Here is an 18,580-nt window from a genome sequence, read left to right on the forward strand (position 1 = left end):
CCTTTGCCCATCCCTCAGCTTATTCTGGACCAAACTATTTCCAAAGTTAGAAAATATCTGGTTCCTACAGGCCGTGAAATGGTAAGTATACTTCCACCTAATCTCTCCCCCGAATTCACCTGCTCTGAATGCTCTTCTAAGGCCTGTGAGCTTCCTTCAGGGGACATAACGATGGGCCTACTCATACCTCAAATCCCTACACTGGTATCTGAAGTCAACATCATCAGGATTTAGTTCTCTCCGAGGCCTGCTGCTCACTCTCTTTATGCGTAAAAAGTATTCTGGATTTTGCAGCTCAAATAGTCTTAAGAAATGCCAGTTTCCTCTTTTCCAAACTCTCCCCATTCATGCAAAATTAGTGGCCAGAAAAAAAAAATCTGTTTAATAATCCCATGGGCCTTTCAATTCACTAACTGTGTCACTCACCCCAGTGCAGAAGGCCTCATGTATGCCCTCTGCACCCATTAATCCTCACATTAAAAGCCAAATCCGGAAGTCCTAATTTAGGTTAACTCAGTCAAAACTGTACTGATTTCTGTAGGACCAGGATCAAGCTCTATGAGGCAAACCCATTTTCCAGCCTAAGATACTCAAGCTGGTTGCTGGGGAGATCCATGGCAGAGGGAAAGCTGGGGAGGAATCTTCCTTGGAAGGTCATAGAGTTGAGCCACTGTGGAAACTACGCTCTGGAAACCCTCCAGTTCAACCCTAACCCATCCCACTGCCTGTTCCATTCCTAACTCCAAAAACCCTGAAGGGGTTTTGTGCCATACAGAAGAAATAGTCCCTGCCTCCTAAAACCTTCACTCACTAGAGAAACCACACTATTTCAACTGTCAGAACCTCTCTACAGCTACAGAAAGGGATGCCCCCCCATTGAGCAAAATGAAGAGACCACATGATGGCAGCATGACACTAAAAACCAGAAGGGGCCGCTCCATTGTATAACGACTGAAGGCTCTTCCTCTTGGTTTTACAGAGACTTAGTAAAGTCAATTTAGAAGCAAATTTTAGTTTTGCAAAAGCAAGCTTTTAGAAATATCCCTGTGTCTGTGTGTTTATTTCAAAGGAGACAGGTTGTTGAGATTTCAGAGAAGTGGATTTCACCACACATCTTCAGTTGAAATGAACACAAGATGTGCATCCCAAATACACTGCTTTGACAATCTCAAACATTATTTTGAAAGGATTAATATTCCACTGCAGAGTTTGCAAACAAGCCGCCCAGCACCTGCTTGTGCAGGAGAACCAGAAAGGGAAACTGACTGGAGAAAAAGCGAAAACAACTCCTCTATTTCTCTTGTTCAAGCAGCGTGAAACACAGAGAACAAGGAGTATAAATGATGACAAGTAAATTAGGTGTGTACATTTTTCTCTGTGTTAGTAATCCAACCCCGTAGCTCCCAGCTTTATTTTGTTCAAACCCCTGTTGTGATGCTTCAGCAGGTCCCCTTCCATGAGTCCTCCCACCATGCCCCAAAACTGTTGCCATTGTATGTCCTTACTTATGGCCATTGTCTCCTTCTCTGCTATCCTTTCAGCCAGTTCGTTCCCCCTGCTCCCAGTCTTGGTTTTTCCCCCTTTTGCTTTCTCTTTTTTGCTGCACATCCCTGCAGGCTCTTCCTCTCCACTCCCACACTAACCATGGACCACATCTTGGGGCTTGAAAAGGATATCCGTTAGCGGTCTTGTGAGACTGAACTGCACATGTTGTTATGTGAGTTGAGTTTCACAGCAGCAGGCAGGAGAAACATGGATCAGTGGACTACTGTCTGAACCTGTAACCCTGTACACATCTGCTGCTTCCAGAACTGGTTGCCATATGGGCCACCATAGAAGAAAGAAGGAAAGGTGAGAGCGAGGGAGTTTTACCTGCATGTTTGCAGAGAGCAATGTAGATCCAGGTCAGGTAGCTTTCTCTCTCTGCTCACAGGGCTCTTGTTCTCTCACTCATATCTGCCTGGCACCTACCCCTGAAGTTTGGAGACACTGGTGTAATGCTGTTATTTAGTAACCTGGATATGGATATTATTTTAGAAAGAGATCATTTTTGACCTGATAATGTCCCTTTATTCACCTTTAGGGAAAAAACTGTTTTCAAAAGCAAAAACCGAGTAATCAGCTAGCATTTCCTGTGTTGTTTTATATATGGGCTGGATCACACAAGGTTTTACAAGAGAAACATTTTTATTAAAATCATATATAAATTGTTTCTCTGACTTACTGTATGCTTGTTCATTTCCTGTAAGATTCACTTTGTTACAGATTTTCTATTGTAGGAGAAAAATACCTTCTGCAGGGAGGCCGGGGGGAAGAGGGTTACATAAGGCCAATGATTTCTTCTCCACCGCACATGGCTAAATATTGACTAGATAGGTATACAGACATCAAGAAAAGGAATTTTAAAAACAACTTTTAAGAAATACCAGTAAATGTTTTAACCATCTCCTTCCAGTGAACAGGAATCTTATCTCTAGCTACTATTTTAATTATATTTCACAGCAGGTGGCCAACTGGGTGACACAAAGTGGGACGAAGAGAGTCTTTTTTGCCATTAGAGAGCATTGGAAATCAAAGTTGTAAAGTTTTAAGGTAACTTCTATAATATGTTAAACACACTTTTGGCTATATTGGCAGCAAATGCTACTTTAGCCCTTGATCCAGCAAAGACTTGTGCATTTGCTTAATGTTACACACTGTGCATTGTCCTACTGAAATCAATGAGTTTTAAGACCTTGTAGGATTGGGGCCTTAACTGTTGTACTATTTGTTCCACACCTTTGGCCCATCAAAGTCATTGGGAGTTTGCCACTGACAGTTCAATGGCACCAGCATTTGGCAATATGGGCCTGGGCAAAAGCCTACTGAAGCCATTGCAGACTCCTATTGACTTCAATGGATTTTGGATCAGGCCATGTATTCTGAGTGATGGCTTGATCCTGCACCACTTGACGATAATGGGAGCAGGATTAGGCCCTGAATGTTTTCCCATCTAGATTACTACACAGTGTTGGTGCTAATTTTCATTGTGTAATCTATTATGGAAATTGACATAAGCACCAGTGTAATATAAAGTACATTAAGAGATTAAAATATTCTTTGGAAATTTTGTAAATACAATACTAATTCAAATCTACTTATCCATGCTAAATTATTAAAACCTACTTAAATAAATTAAATCTGAAGAGTCAGTTGTCTTACATCAGCAATACAAATTTCTAGTAGATCATAAAACATTTTAAGATACATCAAAATGCATCTTATTTTTACATCGTGTTCTCCAGAATTATTTGAATTATCACTTTCTCCACTGACAGCAAAACCCTCAAAGTTTACACTGACATAATGAAACAATGTACAAGAACACAACTGATATTAAAACTTACAATAAAATACTGTATACGTTATCCTTCACCCCATCTCAGCTCTACCTGGATATTAATTAGAAAGTTCACAATACCTAAGGACTTCAAACGACGACATGTTAAGTTGCTCGTGTTCCTCAAATGGATTATTCTTAGCCTACAACTACAAAATATAATACTATATAGTTAACACGCATGTGCGCACACACAATATTTGTTTTAATGAAGCAAAGGCATCATTCTCTGATGGTATTTGGATTTTTAAAACTGGTCTATTAGAAGCCAGTTCTGCTCCCAGTGAAGTTAATGGGAACATTTCCAGTGACTTCAATGAGAGAAAGATCTGGCAAGGTGGTGAATTGCAAAGTGATATTGACCTGTTAAGGCTTGACTTTTAAACAGAGCAATTAACTGTGGGTACAAGTGCTAATATTTCAAAACCCACAAAAGTGGAGGCAGCACTGAGGTTCTTTTAACAAATCTGGCATCACATTCACCAATGTGTTACTCCACTTTTAAACAGCTGTAACTCCACCGAAATCAACTGGAGTAAAACAGTGGTGAGCTAGGGCTTTGCCCCCTAAAAACTATTTATCAGCTTAGCTATTAAAAGCTTGCATTTACCGCTTACAGTAAACATACACACCATTGGAACAGAAGCATGTTATTTGGTACATGCACTTAATTACAAATTGAAATGAGGTTATAGCCTATTTAGACACATAAATGCTCTTCTCTCTGAATAAATCTTGTGATCAGTCATGATCTTGACTCTCCCTATGTCGGAACTTCCTGCTTCATTTGGTGAATCTGCTTCTGTAGCTCATCCCTGTCAAGTTTCATTTTGGCTTCTAGAACTTCCCGTAGGGACCCAATGCTCTCATAGATAGCCGCAAACCCTAATTACAGATAGAAATTGAATTAGTTTTATTATTAAAACTAAAGAACATTAGAAAGCAAAATTCAACATATAACAGTGCATTTTCCATTATCAGTAGAGCAAATGTCCCTAATAAAGACAGACACCGGGCCAAATTCTCTGCTGGTGTAGATGTGTGAAACTCCATTGAAGTCAATGGAGCTGTGCCCATATACACATTATGGCAGCCAAGAGCTGTTGGCAAGCACAAGTCCACACCCTCTTGCCTGGCTACTCCCTCAATAGACTACTGAATTCTTCTGTTTTCTAAAGACAAAGAAAACGACAACAAGAAATCTAAAGCTAATTCAGTTTCACTCTGTGCTTTGTAGGAATCTCACCCACTGTGCAGATACCTGTGCCTGCAACAGGTGCGTGCACGGTTTTGTAGGTACATCCATTATGCACCCAGTTGAAAAATCGGTCCCAAAGTTGGTAAAGAGCTTTGAGATCCTCAGATGAAAGATACATTAATGCAAATTAGTATTATTATCATAGCTAAATTCTGGTAGCAGAATTCAGAGTACAAAGCTTGACAGTAGTGGTCCTACCAGCATTAACTTCAGCTTTCATTTCTTTTATATCTTCATTAATCTCCATCTGAAGCTTGCTGATTCGAATATTTATCTTCTCTTCAGCCTGTTTTGTTCCATGTTCCTCCATGGTTATTTTTTGAATTTCTTCTATTTTATCAAGTTTCTCTGACATCTGGCTGAATCTCATCTCTATGGCCCTTTCACTCATTTCCTGAGGTCAGTGAAAATAATTATATTTGGTTATTCTTTGGGTAATAAATTACCAAATTCTTTGGGTAATAAACTGTTCATTCCCTAGATATGCAACAAGCATCAATGCTTACTTATAATTTTCTATACAAGATTTAAATGTTTAAGCAGTTATAGAATATAGTTAATAAAAATTCTCAAATTGGCTGGGTCACTGTAAGCTGCTTCTTCATTTTATTTTTAAGATAGAATATTTGTAAATTTAAAAGTAATGTTCAGATTTATCTATCATTATAGGATGCATTTCAAAAGCTCCCAATCAATGGGAATTTTATCATTGCATCAACAGCAGTGGACTTATGCCCATATTGAGCACTTCTGAAAATCCCACCAAATGCCAACTCAGTAACATTTGCTTGTATACATCTCTAGAAGTATTTTCAAAACAGTTTATTCTTTTATTACAGAAACCTACAGTCTTTTCCTTAAGGGCCAAGGAAATCTGATCAATTTTCTGTAAAAGCTCTTTTTCAATCCGTTCATGTTCCTGTTCCAACCAGCTGCGGGCAGACAATATCTGGCTGCTGAGTTCTTCTACTGCACCTTTTAATCTACGAGAATAAAATAAATGAGCATGTTTGCAAATATACAAGAGCATCTCAGGTTCTTTGATCACTGGGCTGTGGAGTTTTTATGACAATCAGCATAAAAATCCCCTTCTTCCTCCATAGCATGTTTGACAGCATATTCATGCAATGTTTTGAAATTTCACACTGCTAGCCTTGGTTTATGTTAATTGTTTCAGATAATCAAGGATGAGAGAATGTAATAGAACAGCAACTAGTTGCACAAAATATGGTTGCAGTATTTTGAGGCATATATGATGCAGACCCTTCAAGAAATAGTATGTCATAGCCTATGTCAAGTGTGGCATCCCATTCACTTTACAGTCTTTGAAGCCCATGAGAATTTGGACTGGAAAGAACTGAGTAAAGATTTTAGGATTTGGATCTACATGTATAAATTTCAATGTGCTGTAGTATTTGAAGTCCTATGCATTTGCCTCTCTCATTTTGGCATAGTGCTGAGATAGTTGCAGTAACTCTGTATGCACATATATATTTGCAGTCAGTTTGAAAATGTTACAACTATTGAATTCCGTGTCTGGCTGTCTGCACATGTATATACAGTATACATTCTTTTCCCGGTCTTAATACTCACATCTGGCACATAATGTTTTACAAATTTAGTTCAAAGTGGTTTGTGACCAGATTTACAGAAGTATTTAGGTGCCTAAAAATACAGAAAGGTGCATAGTGGGGTTTGCAAGACTAGCCCCTTGATGTATAAATAGCATGATTTTCCAACAAGGTGAGTACTCACTTAACATCCAGAAGGTGGAGCTGTTGGTTGCTCTCTTTGTAGGCAATCTTCAGTTTTGCTTCTTGTTGCATTATTGACTGCTCTACTCTGCTCAGAAGGTAAGAAATCTGAAACAGAATTCTGAATTTACTATTTTTCTCCTCGAACTCATCACACATTGTATTTGGAACATAAATACTTATATTATGAGTGAAGATTTTAAAGGGATGCTGCTCTAATTGATGGGCCCAAACTTTAACCTACTTGCAAATTTTCCTTTTAGTTTTTTAAACTGTCCTCATCATGCAAAATGTACTAACCCACACAACTGGAGTGGCAGCATTACTAAGATCACAATTTCTCAGCCAGCAACAACCGGGGGGGAGCTGTGTTTCCTTGCAGTAAGAGCATCTGCCTGGACCTGTTTTTGTGAGTAGGTGAGGAATATCACCTAGCCGCACCCCACCTCCAAAACCTCCCTGTGTGAGGTAGCTCTCAGGAGTACTGTCAATGGTACACACCTCTTGGGCAGGCCCTCATTCTTCCTTCCATTACCTTCTGGACTTTCCAAACCCATTGAGAGAGTATGGGGGAGGGAGGAAAATAAGATTTGTCCCAAATGCACACATTAATTCCTATTATTGTCCATGTGCACACATCAGGTCATGTTACAACCTCATTCCAATGCTGAATTCTCATTGACAACAATGGTATTTACACACAGAGACTGAAGGTAAAATGTGGCCCATCAAGAGAACAGGCCCTGTGCCAGCAGTCAGTGTGCTGGCAAACTCTGTAAAATTGTAATTTTAAAAGTTACTGCTTAAGAGCTCTATACCTCACTACCTGGGAAACCTGAGTTACTCAACACATGGGAAATCTGAGTTCATAAATTAAAGGAATATTTTAATTATATAAGTGTAGAAAATGCATCTTAAACCAATCCATTTCTATAAATCAGCTTCTATATTTGAGGCATTCATTAAAACAGAACAGATTGTTTTAAAAGCTAGTAAGAAAAAAAGTGAATTATCAGACTGCTCTTGTGTGCCAAGCTTTAGATCAGTGTGAAATTTTTATGGCATACAATGGAAATGCTAATGTTCAACTACGGTATCATGAAGAATGAGACTGTAGTTAGCAGGTTACGGAATATAGATTTTTTTCCATGTTTTAAAATTGTAAGTGTAACCTACTTGAATCATGGAAAATGTCTTTGTTGAGCTCTTTTCTGATCAGGGTTTAAATATAGAAGTTGGAGGTGTCATGGGATTGATTTTCCTCTGTGACTAATATACCTACAGTACCACTGGCTAACTCAGTGGGATTACTTGATATATTTGACAGAATTATTACTGCACAGATATAAGTCTAGATTGTGAGTGGCCCTTGTGAGGCCATGCTAGTGCACAGGAACAAGCAAAAAGCTTGTCCCTCACCTGCATGTCTGCTGTAAAACAGAAAGAGACAGGAAAAGCCCTGGCATCACTCCCTCCATACTCGCCCATGGAATCAGGCTGGTGCATCATGGCATTCTGTATAACTATTTTCTTATATACAGCATTTTGTATAACCCAAATGGCTCGTGAAAAATGCACAAGGAGCAGCACTCGTGGAAACTGTGCCTGCATGGTACAAAGTGTTCCTGGTGCTCTTGCAGGGGCTCTGCATCACTCCTGGTTTGTGGCTGAATGCCACAGATTAACCCAGAGGGAACCCCTACTGAAATGCAGCCATTACTGGGGTTGCTCACAGAGACATTAGAACAATACGCGCAACCACTAAAGAACATTTTAGGGACAGGAAATTATGAATACTTTATCCAGTTAGAGCAATAGAAGAATGTAAGTAGGTGAAATGTACGTACCAATTCAGATTTGGTCCGGATTCCAGAGCAGACACATTTGCATCTACATTTGCACAGAGTGTCATGGCATCTTTAATGAGTAAAAATGGTCAGGACCTTGATTATGTTTCTTCTGAAAGCCAGCAACTCCAGTGGCATTAGCTTAACAATATGGTGTTTTGTTCATGAAGTTAAACTCTCCCTCCTATGAGGATCACTTGTTTTATACAACATACCTGTATTTCTGCCTCTTTGATTTTAGATTCCAAGATCATTTTAGAAGCTTGTTGATCTTTGCTTAGGCTTTGAAGTCTTTCATATGTAATTTTGTGCTCTGCAGACAATCTGGCTAAACCGGCATCACACCTGTTGAGATAAATAAATACCAAAGCAATGGATGACTGTTACTGAACACAATGTATAGGCCAAACTTTTTAAAATATATCTATTTTAGAATGGACATTTCTATGAAGGTATCAGTCTCTCCTGCAAAACATTTATTTTCTATGAGATTCAAAGAAATATTGATGTCTCTAACATCCACCTAATTGCCCCATAACTGGTATAAGTCTCCATACTGTAGTAGGTGCAATCCTGCGGTAGATCTCAGCTCTGAAATCATATGGACAAAAGGTGTGCTTATGGAAATCACATTACAAATTCAAGGATGTACAATTTCAGTACCTTACGCTATTCCTTATGATCCATCAGACATCTCTTAAGGTGTGTGTAATTGGCCATTAGTCTGCCAGACAGGCAGCTACTCACACAGTTTACTTACAAGATGCAATTAGAAAGTAATTATAAAAAGCATATTTAAATTATTGCACCTAAGCTGCTTTGGGTTTTACATGCTTATTTATACTTCTACTCACAAAATAATAGCATGCAACCATATTAACTACTTCAGGGCCAATTCTGCAGTCATTAGTTTGAGGTTTTTTTCTCTCCAGGTAAGTTCCGATTAAAAGCAATGGGAGTTTTGCCTCATGAATTGGCAGAACTGCGCCATAAGATTTACCATTTCTCTTCTGCACATTGGAATACTTCTGTAATTCCACCACATTTTCAAGACAAATGGTGTGTTCTAGTATATGCCTGTGTTTTTTCTCCCACTTTTCAGAAATATTTTTGACTGATAGATTTCATCTACAATAATACAATAAATGCATTAATGAGTTGTAAAAATATAGGTACTGTCGGTTCAGGAGTAAGACCTCTCAAAAGTATGAGTAATGTGTATTTTTGTTAAGTGAAATATGTAACTGTCATAGTTACATAATCTAATATACAGAACTGATTAAGATCAGATAGCAGTTAAGGTTTTGGAAGAAGCAGGCGTGGAATGTGACAAGCAACAGCACGCTAAACCATTATCCAAATTAATCTCACATTTTAACCATTTTTGGTATCATTTCAATTGGAAAGCATTCACTCTGGGATGCACTTTCATCATCTGAATTATAGCAAGTATCATTGTTACTTTCCCTTTGTGCTTGAAAGGTAACAACTCAAATGGCAAACAGAAGGGAAGACACTTAGCAATATGGTAGAACTACAATATGAAAATAATAAAAGAAGCAAAGTAATAGAGAAGTGAGAACACATTAGAAAATCATCATTTAGCAATTCAGTGTACTGGAGGAAACGTGATATGGGCAGCAAGAACAACTTAAATTGGATGTTTTTCTAGAAGATATGCTCTAAAAATTATTTTGCAGAAGCGCTGGCCGGTGTTATACGGGAGGTCAGACTAGATAATCACAGTGGTCCCTTCTGGCCTTGGAATCTATGAAAAAAGTCAACATAGGACTAAAGATGTACCTCCAGACTAGGGTATCTGTGGAGTGATTGGAGAAAGAACAGAGGCTAAATCTCTCTATGTAGTTACCATTAGTGGAAACCAGAGACATGAAATTATCCTGTGTCTATTCACCAACAGTACATGGACTCCAAGAAGTGGTTAGTCTTGTGTCTGAGTTCTCATAGAAAAGCATAAAAAGCAATTGCTTTGAAACTACTGTAGCAAATGTATGCAACAGGCATCCATAATTTTTATGGCACATTGTTATTTTTGGCTCATAAGATCATAGTGGATCTTTGTTGTTTGTGAAATTGAGTACATTTGAAAGGGGGCAGCTGGTTGTATGGTATAGAACATAAGGGATTTCCAAAGTATCCCAGATTCTGATCTCAGTTACACTGATGTTAATCTGGAATAAACGGAACATATTGGTTTATATTTCTCCAGGTATATTTTGGTTGGTACCATATGACAAACTGTGGAGGCATAAACTCAAAGTCTTAAGACATCAGCATGCTCTTAATGTTCATTTTACTAGGATTTTCTTTAAATTTTATTCAGTACTCTGTACAGTATGGTCAAAAGAGAGACTATCTCAGTGCTGTACATTCAAGAATGTGGTTGGTATCTTCCCAGAAGAAAGTACAGATATGCTGCAGCTATGGGGCCAGATTCTGACCTCCATTGCACGAATGTAAATCTGTAGTTAAAGGTTTGTAATGATAAAAGAATGTTTAATGAATGTCTCCACTGGTTTTCAAATGGTACCAACCAAAAAATAAGATAGCATGATTTACAATTTGAGCAATACCTGTTTCTTAAAATAACTCTGGTTCAGATAAAGACAAACTAACAATCTCAAGAGACTTCACCTCTGTTGGGCCAAAAGCTCATTACAGTGACCATTCTAATGAGATTTTGGCCACATCGAAATTAGGATAAAAACAGAACCTGTTTATGGCTTTGAATTTTACTCTGTAACAAAACCCTGAGGATGGTGTACAAATCCAACACCACTCCAGTCATACTCCTCTGAAATCTGAACGAGTTCTAGTTTCAGGTTCTTTTTTGGCCAATCTCTAATGTGACTATAAAGTTCTTTTAAATAAAAATGTATCAAAATCCAACCTGCAGTATTAATTAATACCTTGTGCTGTTATCTTTAACAAAATCATATTGCCAAGCCCACACACCTAGCCAAAAGCATGCTAATGGCTTGTGGGACATAAACACAAAAGAGAAAAAGTCACTTCTTTGTACCCTAACAGATTTTCAAAGGCCAAATAAAAAATACGTGGCACATATTTACCTGAAGTGAGATCATTTAAAAAATATGAAGATACAAAAGAGTGGGATTAGAAGAAGTCCCTGAAGAAATTTTGTTACTTGAAATCTAAGTGCTGAGCTTACAGGACATAAAGGACCCGATTTTCAAAAAGGTGGATGCAAAAATACACATCCAGTCACCCACCTAATTTGTTTGTGGAGTTACTAGGGTTATACATGCAATTAGAATTTTGTGCAAACAAATATATAAATACATAGTGTACATTTGCATGCTTAATATGCCCATTTTGGCCAGACAAATATCACCTAGTTTCACAGGCATTTTTTCGTGTGCAATTGCAAGCACACATTTTTGGAGCTTAGGCCAAAAGTATATTTTGTTGTTTGTTTTGTTTTTTTAAGAATGTTTACTGCAAGATCCCTTTACAAACTTCTGTATTTATATGCGCTCAGTAAGTAAAAAATAACATGGAAGGAGCTGACTTTGTAAACCAAGTATTCTGGGTTTCAATATAGAATATAATTGCAGAAACCAGCGGTGTTTAATATAAACTGCACAATTAAGCTGCCTTCCAAATCTCAGTAAACAAAAGGAGTATTTAGTTTTATGAATCACTGAAAAGTGTTTTTGTTGCTAAGAAATCATTGGACAAATATGAGGAGAGTCTGCTGTTCTATTACTTCAGAGGTTATGCCTACAGTTGGAGTGGGTGTGCTACCCAGATCACATAGACATACGCACGCTCGCTCGCATTGAGCTAGCATGCTAAAAACAGTAGTGTAGCCAGGGTAACAGTTAGCAGCAACATAGAATAGCTGTGTGGCGTATGTACCCAGAAGTTTCAGTCAGGTTTGTATTTTGCTAGCTTGTTCGCTCGCTGCTGCTGTGGCACCCCAGCTACTCTTCTATTTTTAGTGCGCTACCTCAGTGAGACCTAGTGCAAGTATGTCTGTGCAAGCTGGGAATCACACCAACAGCTCCAAGTGTAGACATACCCTGACTGTCGCTAGTGGCTATATGCATTTGGGCACCAAACCAAGTACTTTTCTGCAGGAGGTACATACAAGTACAAAAATGGTTTACTTAAGACTAAATCCTGTACAACACTCATGTGACTTGTAGTTAGCATGATGTATATTCAAATGTGCAAGCAAGCTACTCAGGGTAGCAGTGGTTACACATGATGCACTGTTCTGCCTCACAAGCAAAGGGTGTATTAGTGATGGGACGGTTGTGTGTCAGGAACAGTCAGGATGTGTCAGTCCCTGCCCCTCCCCATTCTGCCTGCTCAGGGGAAGGGGGCATAAGCAAGCACACAATGCTTGTTTACTCCTATGTGTCTGGAACCAAAAATTTAACAGTATATCATTTGGCTGAAGAATCTACAAGCACAGTAACATTTCAGTGAGTTTTCATATTGCACATGCCATAGGCATCAGCATGCTTTTATTTATTTATTTTGGTGCCTTTATGGGAACTGAGCTCTTTTAGAAATCTGGCCCCAATTCCTGGTTCTGAGCCCTTCTAAAAATTCTGTTCATAATGACATGGAAAGTTAAAAGAGACTGGTCAAGCCAGAAGCAAGAGGGAAGCTCAAACTGCATTTCCAAGTATGAGATCAAAAGAAGACTAAGATTTTTTAAAACTTCAAAATAGTTTTAAAGAATAATCTTCCACCTGCTAGATGCAAGATACAACCTCCACTCTGTAAAGCATGCTGCAGTTCTGGGCTTTTGCTTTCCTTTGTGTCTTATGATACAAATCTCAAGATGTTGTTGGAATTACACCCACAATTCACCAAGGAGCAAACATTGTAGGGACAAAAGAACAATATTCAAGAGCAGCTAGTTGTAATAAGGATAAAAAGCATTCCAGTCCAGGATAGCTTATCAGTTTTTTTTTAAAAAGTATTTCATGATTTCTATGCTTTTGTGAAAAAACATAATGAACATAATTCACCGAGCGCAGAAGTTTTAACAGCTGTTCCATTCATATAGCAAGGAAATGCACCCCAGTGCACAGGGGCCAATGCAAGGCAAAACTTAAACATTTATGCATTTATGCATAACTTAAAACCATTGAAGCCTATAACAGTAGGCTTCACTGGTATGTGGGACCTTGGATGGATCATCTGAACATGTGTGCTACAGTATATCAGTTTACCGCTAAGACACTTTGAAAAGATCATCCAGTGTTGTAATAACAAAGTGTACCTATTGGGTTCTGGGAAGAGGACAGGCGGGAGCCCGCTCACTGCTTAAGGACCACCTCCCCCCCCAGCCTAAGGGAAGGATATACAGGACCTGGAAACCACATGATTCTGGGGGACAACTAATGAAATAACAGGGACAGGAGTGCGGTCAAAGGGTCAAAAGAAGGGAGCCTGACGGGGACTCCGAGCAGAGAACCCCGGACAGTGCCCACTGCTCCTCAAAGGCATCAAGAGAGCCAGTGGACACCGCCCAGAGGAACTCTGCCCGGATACGTGAACGGATAGAGGATCGGAAACAGGCCCCACAGTCACAGGAGTCTCCATTGGCCAACCTCCTCTCCCTGGTTTTATAGATGGCTGTTTTAGCCAGGGCCAGGAGGGGGTTGTCCAGGAGATCCTGTAACTTTGTGGGGCCAAAGATAGGGAGTGCATAGAGAAGGAGGTGAGGAGAAAAGTGCAGCCAGAAATGTAACAGGATATTTGTGAGGAGCCGGAATAGGGGCTGCAACCTGGCGCACTCCAAGTAAACATGCGCCAGAGTCTCCTTCGCGCCCTCATGTTCAGGTGTCCGGGATAGGGGTAAACTGCGCCAAATACATGCCCGTGCTCAAGGCCCCATGAAAGAGCCGCCAGCTGTTATCCCCAGCGGGCCTTGGGACCAGGGTGGAGCATAGACTGGCCTACTGGGGCTCCTCACCCTCTAAAGGTGGCAGGAGGTCCTGCCACTTTGTGTCAGGGTGGGACGCGAGGGTGAGGAAGTAAAGAATGTGGAACACGAGCATGTAAAGATGTTTCCTTGGTGCAGTCTGGAAACGAACCGTGCAGCCGGTTCACGGAGAAGGGGCGGGGGGACCAGTTGGGTCCACAGAGCAGGGGCCTGATGAAAAGGTCCGGAGGGCCTGGGGTGGTGGGTGGGTGGGGTGTGCCCTCGTGCAGGATCCGATCGAGGTAAACCCGAGCAGTGGGCGTCAAAGCGGCCCTCACCTCCTGAAGTACATGCCGGGGAGTGCAAGGCCTGGAGAGTCCCATATGCTGAGCGAGCGTCAGGGGATCCAGCCAGTCTCCCCGGTCGTAATCCAGGAGGTCTCCGACTCTGGTGACTTCTGCCAGGACCAACTTCTAGCACACTGAGGGGGACTCCGCCACCTGCACACGGAGCTGGGGATTGTGTAGCAGGGGCTCCGTGAGGAGATCTGCCCCCTTGGTGGCCGCCACGGACCTGGTCGCCGAGAACAGTTTCCAGGTCCGGAGGAGGTCCTGGTAGAAGACCGGCAGTCCGGAGAGGTCTCGCGGAAGACCTCTCGGATCGAGATAAAGGAGCTGCCAGTCATATTGGAGCCCTCGGAGGCGGCGCAGGAAGGCATGCGCCAGTACTCTCCACACCGGACTACCTGCACCATAAAGGAGTCTCTGCAGGGACTGGAGGCGGAAGACATGGATCTGAGTGCATAGGCACTTCAGACCCTGCCCTCCCTCCTCAAGGGGCAGACGGAGGACTCCTGCAGAGACCCAGTGCAGTCCTGGCCAAAAGAACTCCAGAATTGCTGTCTGGAGGTCGGCCAAGAAGCCCGGGGCCGGGACCAGGGTGTTGAGCCAGTACCAGAGCATGGACAGGACTAGTTGATTGAGTACCAGTGCCCTCCGTCGAAGGGAGAGGCACCTGAGTAGTCCTGTCCAGCTCCAGAGCCGCTCCGTCACCCTGCTCTGCAAACCGTGCCAGTTCTCTGGCAGAGACGGATGCATGGCAGAAAGGTAAACGCCGAGATAGAGCAGCAGACCCGCGCTCCACTGGATGGCCTGAAGCATGGGTGGGAGGCAGCTCACCTGCCACCCGTCCCCGACCACCAGAGCTCTTGACTCAGTTGACCCGGCCAGAGGAGGCCACCGAGTACACAGTCTGGCAAGCCTCACCCGCACCAAGTCGCCTGGGTCCTGGACCACAAGAAGCACATCGTCGGCGTATGCCGACAGGACCAGCTGCAGCTCCGGCTCTCGAAGCACCAAGCCCGTCAACCTCCTGCAGAGGAGACAGAGGAAGGGCTCGATCACCAGAGCGTACAGCTGGCCCGAGAGGGGGCACCCCTGCTGTACTCCCCACCCGAAGCTGACTGGTCAGGCTCAACTGGACCCTGACCAGACACTCTGCGGAAACATACAGCACCTGGAGAAAACTCACAAACTGGGATCCGAAACCTAACGGTCGCAGAATGCCCAGGAGATACCCGTGGTCCACCCTGTCGAATGCCTTCTCCTGATCCAGGGACAGGAGGGTGAACAAAAGACCATCCCTACACCCAAGCTCCAAGAGCCAGAGGCAGGATCCTGGGCCCCAGTAGCTGGGCCGCTGGGAGATGGCTCCTCTTGGTCTGGCTCAGGGGTCTGAGGGATGGGGAGGGGGGTCCCCAGTGCTGCCGTTGAGCCTGAGCCCGGCATGTGTGACAGCCACGGCATCAGAGGGTGGGCAATTTTCAGTGGGGCCCCTGCACGGGAAGGAAGTCGGTTGCCCCACGCCAACGGGGGATACCCTTGGTAACTCAGGTCCTGGCCGCGAGGCACTAGCCTTCGCCTCAGGAGGCTCGGCGGCCGTCAGCGGAGTGCCACCTGTGGCCGGGCAGGTCAAAGAGTCCAGGGGACCCTCAAAGGCAGGAGCAGAAGCAGGGGTTATGGGAAAGGGGCACTGGGAATGGAGGGCCGGGGTGAGGTCGCTCAGGTTGAGGCCCGCTGGCAGAGGGTCATCCTCCCCCTGGGTGACCAGGGTCAGACCCAGGGCCTCAATCTCCTCATAGATGGAGGGGAGATCACCTCCCACCACCCTGAGGCCCTCCCCGCCAGCGCCCGGAGCGTGCTCGCTTCGGGGCTGACAGGGGCTTTGGATGTCAAAGTGGCAGGAGGGGCTCTATTGGAGGTCTCCGTGGGGAGGGACCCCAATGGAGGGGCGGTGCTCCTCTCCGGTGCTGCCACATCTTCCTCAGCCGGCACCGGTGGATGGAACTTGGCCGTGGGCAGGGTGGAAGGCTCGGTAGCGGTGCCCTCCTTCCTGGTTTTCCGGAGGGCCTCTGCATCGGATGGCAGGAGCGGAGCTCGAGCCTTCCGCTTTCCCCGTACTAGTGTCCAGCCCTCCATGGCATTGTCTGCGGGCTGAGTAACAGGTGTTGGGTCAGGGGCAAGGATGATGACTCGGGGACTCGTGCTGCCCCACCGTTGCCTTCCCGAGGGGGGGCAGATTCCCCCTGGGGCGAGCCCTCTCCCATGCCCGGCGATACCCCCACCGGACCCTCCTCTACGGGCCCTGCCAGAGTGCATGCAGCAGAGGCAGGGCTCTCCTGCTCATCTGGGCACACTGGGGGAAGTACCCTTTGGGCCCAAGCGGGAGAAGTGGTGGGCTGAGGAGGAGGAGGGGCGGCTCCGGGTGTTGGGCAGCCAGGGGTGCTGGCAATGATGGGGCTGGCGCCCTGCCAGGGCTCGGGGGTCCCAGGTGCTCCTCTGTGCTGGGCCAAGGGGCAGTCCCTCAGGACATGCCCCATCACCCAGCAGAGGTAGCACCGGGCCTCTCCCATGGAATAATGCACCCGGTAATGGGCCCCCTGGTAGGTGACCAAGAAAGACCCCTTGAGCGCCTCTCCACCACGCACCGCTGGCAGCAGTTGAAGCTGCACCTGCTGGCGGAACGAGAGGATGTGACGGAAGGTGGGGTCTTTGCAGCCCAGCGGGAGAGGGCTGATGACAGAGATTGGTTCCCCCAGGGTAGAGAGGGCAGGCAGCAGGGCAGCATTGGGGAGGAAAGGAGGAATAGAGGTCAGGACTACACAGGCACCCAGGTCCTCCAGCGGCTCCAGGGGGATGAACATGCCTCCCACCGCCAGGCCCTTCGCCACCGCCTCCTGGGCGGCAGCCTCCGAGGCAAGGAAGAAGACGACCTTGCCGTACATTCTGGAGATCGCCACCCTCGCCAACGCCCACACGTAGGTCTCCAGGGCAAGGCAGGCACCAGGAGGCAATAGATGTCGTGCTTTCTGGTCAAGGTGGGGAAGGGGCCCCGGTCGGTAGGGATGGTAACAGTGGCGGTGGCTGGGAGAGATGACAAAGTAATTGGCAGGGGGCCGCCGCCACCTGGGTATACGCTCTGGGGGCTGGAGGGGGTGGCACCCACGGTGCTGGTGGAGGGAACAGCAGGGAGGGACGCTGCGGCCGATAGCAGGGCCGCGGCAGTGGGGGCAGCCCTTGCCATGGAAGGCCTAGTCTTTTTAGCTAGGAGCTCCCCCGGAATCGGAGGGGGAAAGAGACTTGGCAGCAGCGGAGGTCACCCCATTGCCCGCCACTGACGGTGCCCCAGCTGGGGCAATAGCCAGTGGTTCGGCAGTGGCGGTTGAAGTAGAGGCTATCGGAGGTGTCGGGGGGGAGCGGGGTCTCCCCCAGGGAACCCACCCGTCATGTCTCCTGCCATGATGAGCTGGGAAGGAGGGGAAAAAACACCAGAGAAAGGGGTTGAGAGGGGAAGCAGGTCAACCACTCCTCCCCGCTAGGCTGCAGGCAGGGAGGAGAGCGCCCAAAACGGGGGGGGGGGGGGGGCAGATTCGTGGGCTATCAAGGACTTGTGCGGGGGGGGGGGGTCAGACACCGACCTAGGGTGGAAGTGCGGCTCCTCTAGCTGCACTAGGGGAGGGAAGGTCACAATAACATCAGGGGGGTGCAGTGATCAACCAAAACGGTGGGGACACAAGCACATGAGAGGGGGGCATGGGCACACAAGGGGGGGGCTGCAAAGGAAAGGGAGTAGCCAGGCTGGGGGTGGCAGGGGAACCCAGGGGCTAGCCATAGGGCCAGGGCAGGACAAACAAACCAAACCGTGGAGGGGAAATGGGTAGGCAAACAAACTGGGCTCGCAAGGGGCTTAGGCAAAAAAGCTGAGGGGCAAAGGGCTGTAATTGGAAGGGGAGGCAGTCCGAAAAAGGAGGGGCGGCACGTGTGCTTGCGAAAAGTCACTGTTGGCTGGCTGCTGCTGCAGGCTCAAATGGTGGAAACAGGCATGGCAGGCCAGGCAAGCAGCTGAGTCCTAGAG

At 44.9% G+C, this 18,580-nt stretch overlaps 1 protein-coding gene across 1 annotated transcript in view; it reads right to left on the reverse strand.

Moving 5' to 3' along the window:
- Nucleotides 1-3,202: 3,202 nt before the first annotated feature.
- The window catches only part of FAM81A (family with sequence similarity 81 member A), a 36,165-nt gene continuing 20,787 nt past the window's right edge, over nucleotides 3,203-18,580 (reverse strand). The window contains exons 5-9 of the mRNA XM_084642503.1: nucleotides 8,454-8,583; nucleotides 6,393-6,499; nucleotides 5,485-5,620; nucleotides 4,836-5,031; nucleotides 3,203-4,264 (exon numbers count right to left, since the gene is read on the reverse strand). Coding sequence (XP_084498629.1) covers nucleotides 4,143-4,264; nucleotides 4,836-5,031; nucleotides 5,485-5,620; nucleotides 6,393-6,499; nucleotides 8,454-8,583 — 691 coding nt within the window. The 3' untranslated portion in view covers nucleotides 3,203-4,142. The remainder of the gene's footprint in view (nucleotides 4,265-4,835; nucleotides 5,032-5,484; nucleotides 5,621-6,392; nucleotides 6,500-8,453; nucleotides 8,584-18,580) is intronic.

Source organism: Lepidochelys olivacea (genome assembly GCF_965140295.1).
Source record: "Lepidochelys olivacea isolate rLepOli2 genome assembly, chromosome: 10".
Classification (NCBI taxonomy): domain Eukaryota; kingdom Metazoa; phylum Chordata; order Testudines; family Cheloniidae; genus Lepidochelys; species Lepidochelys olivacea.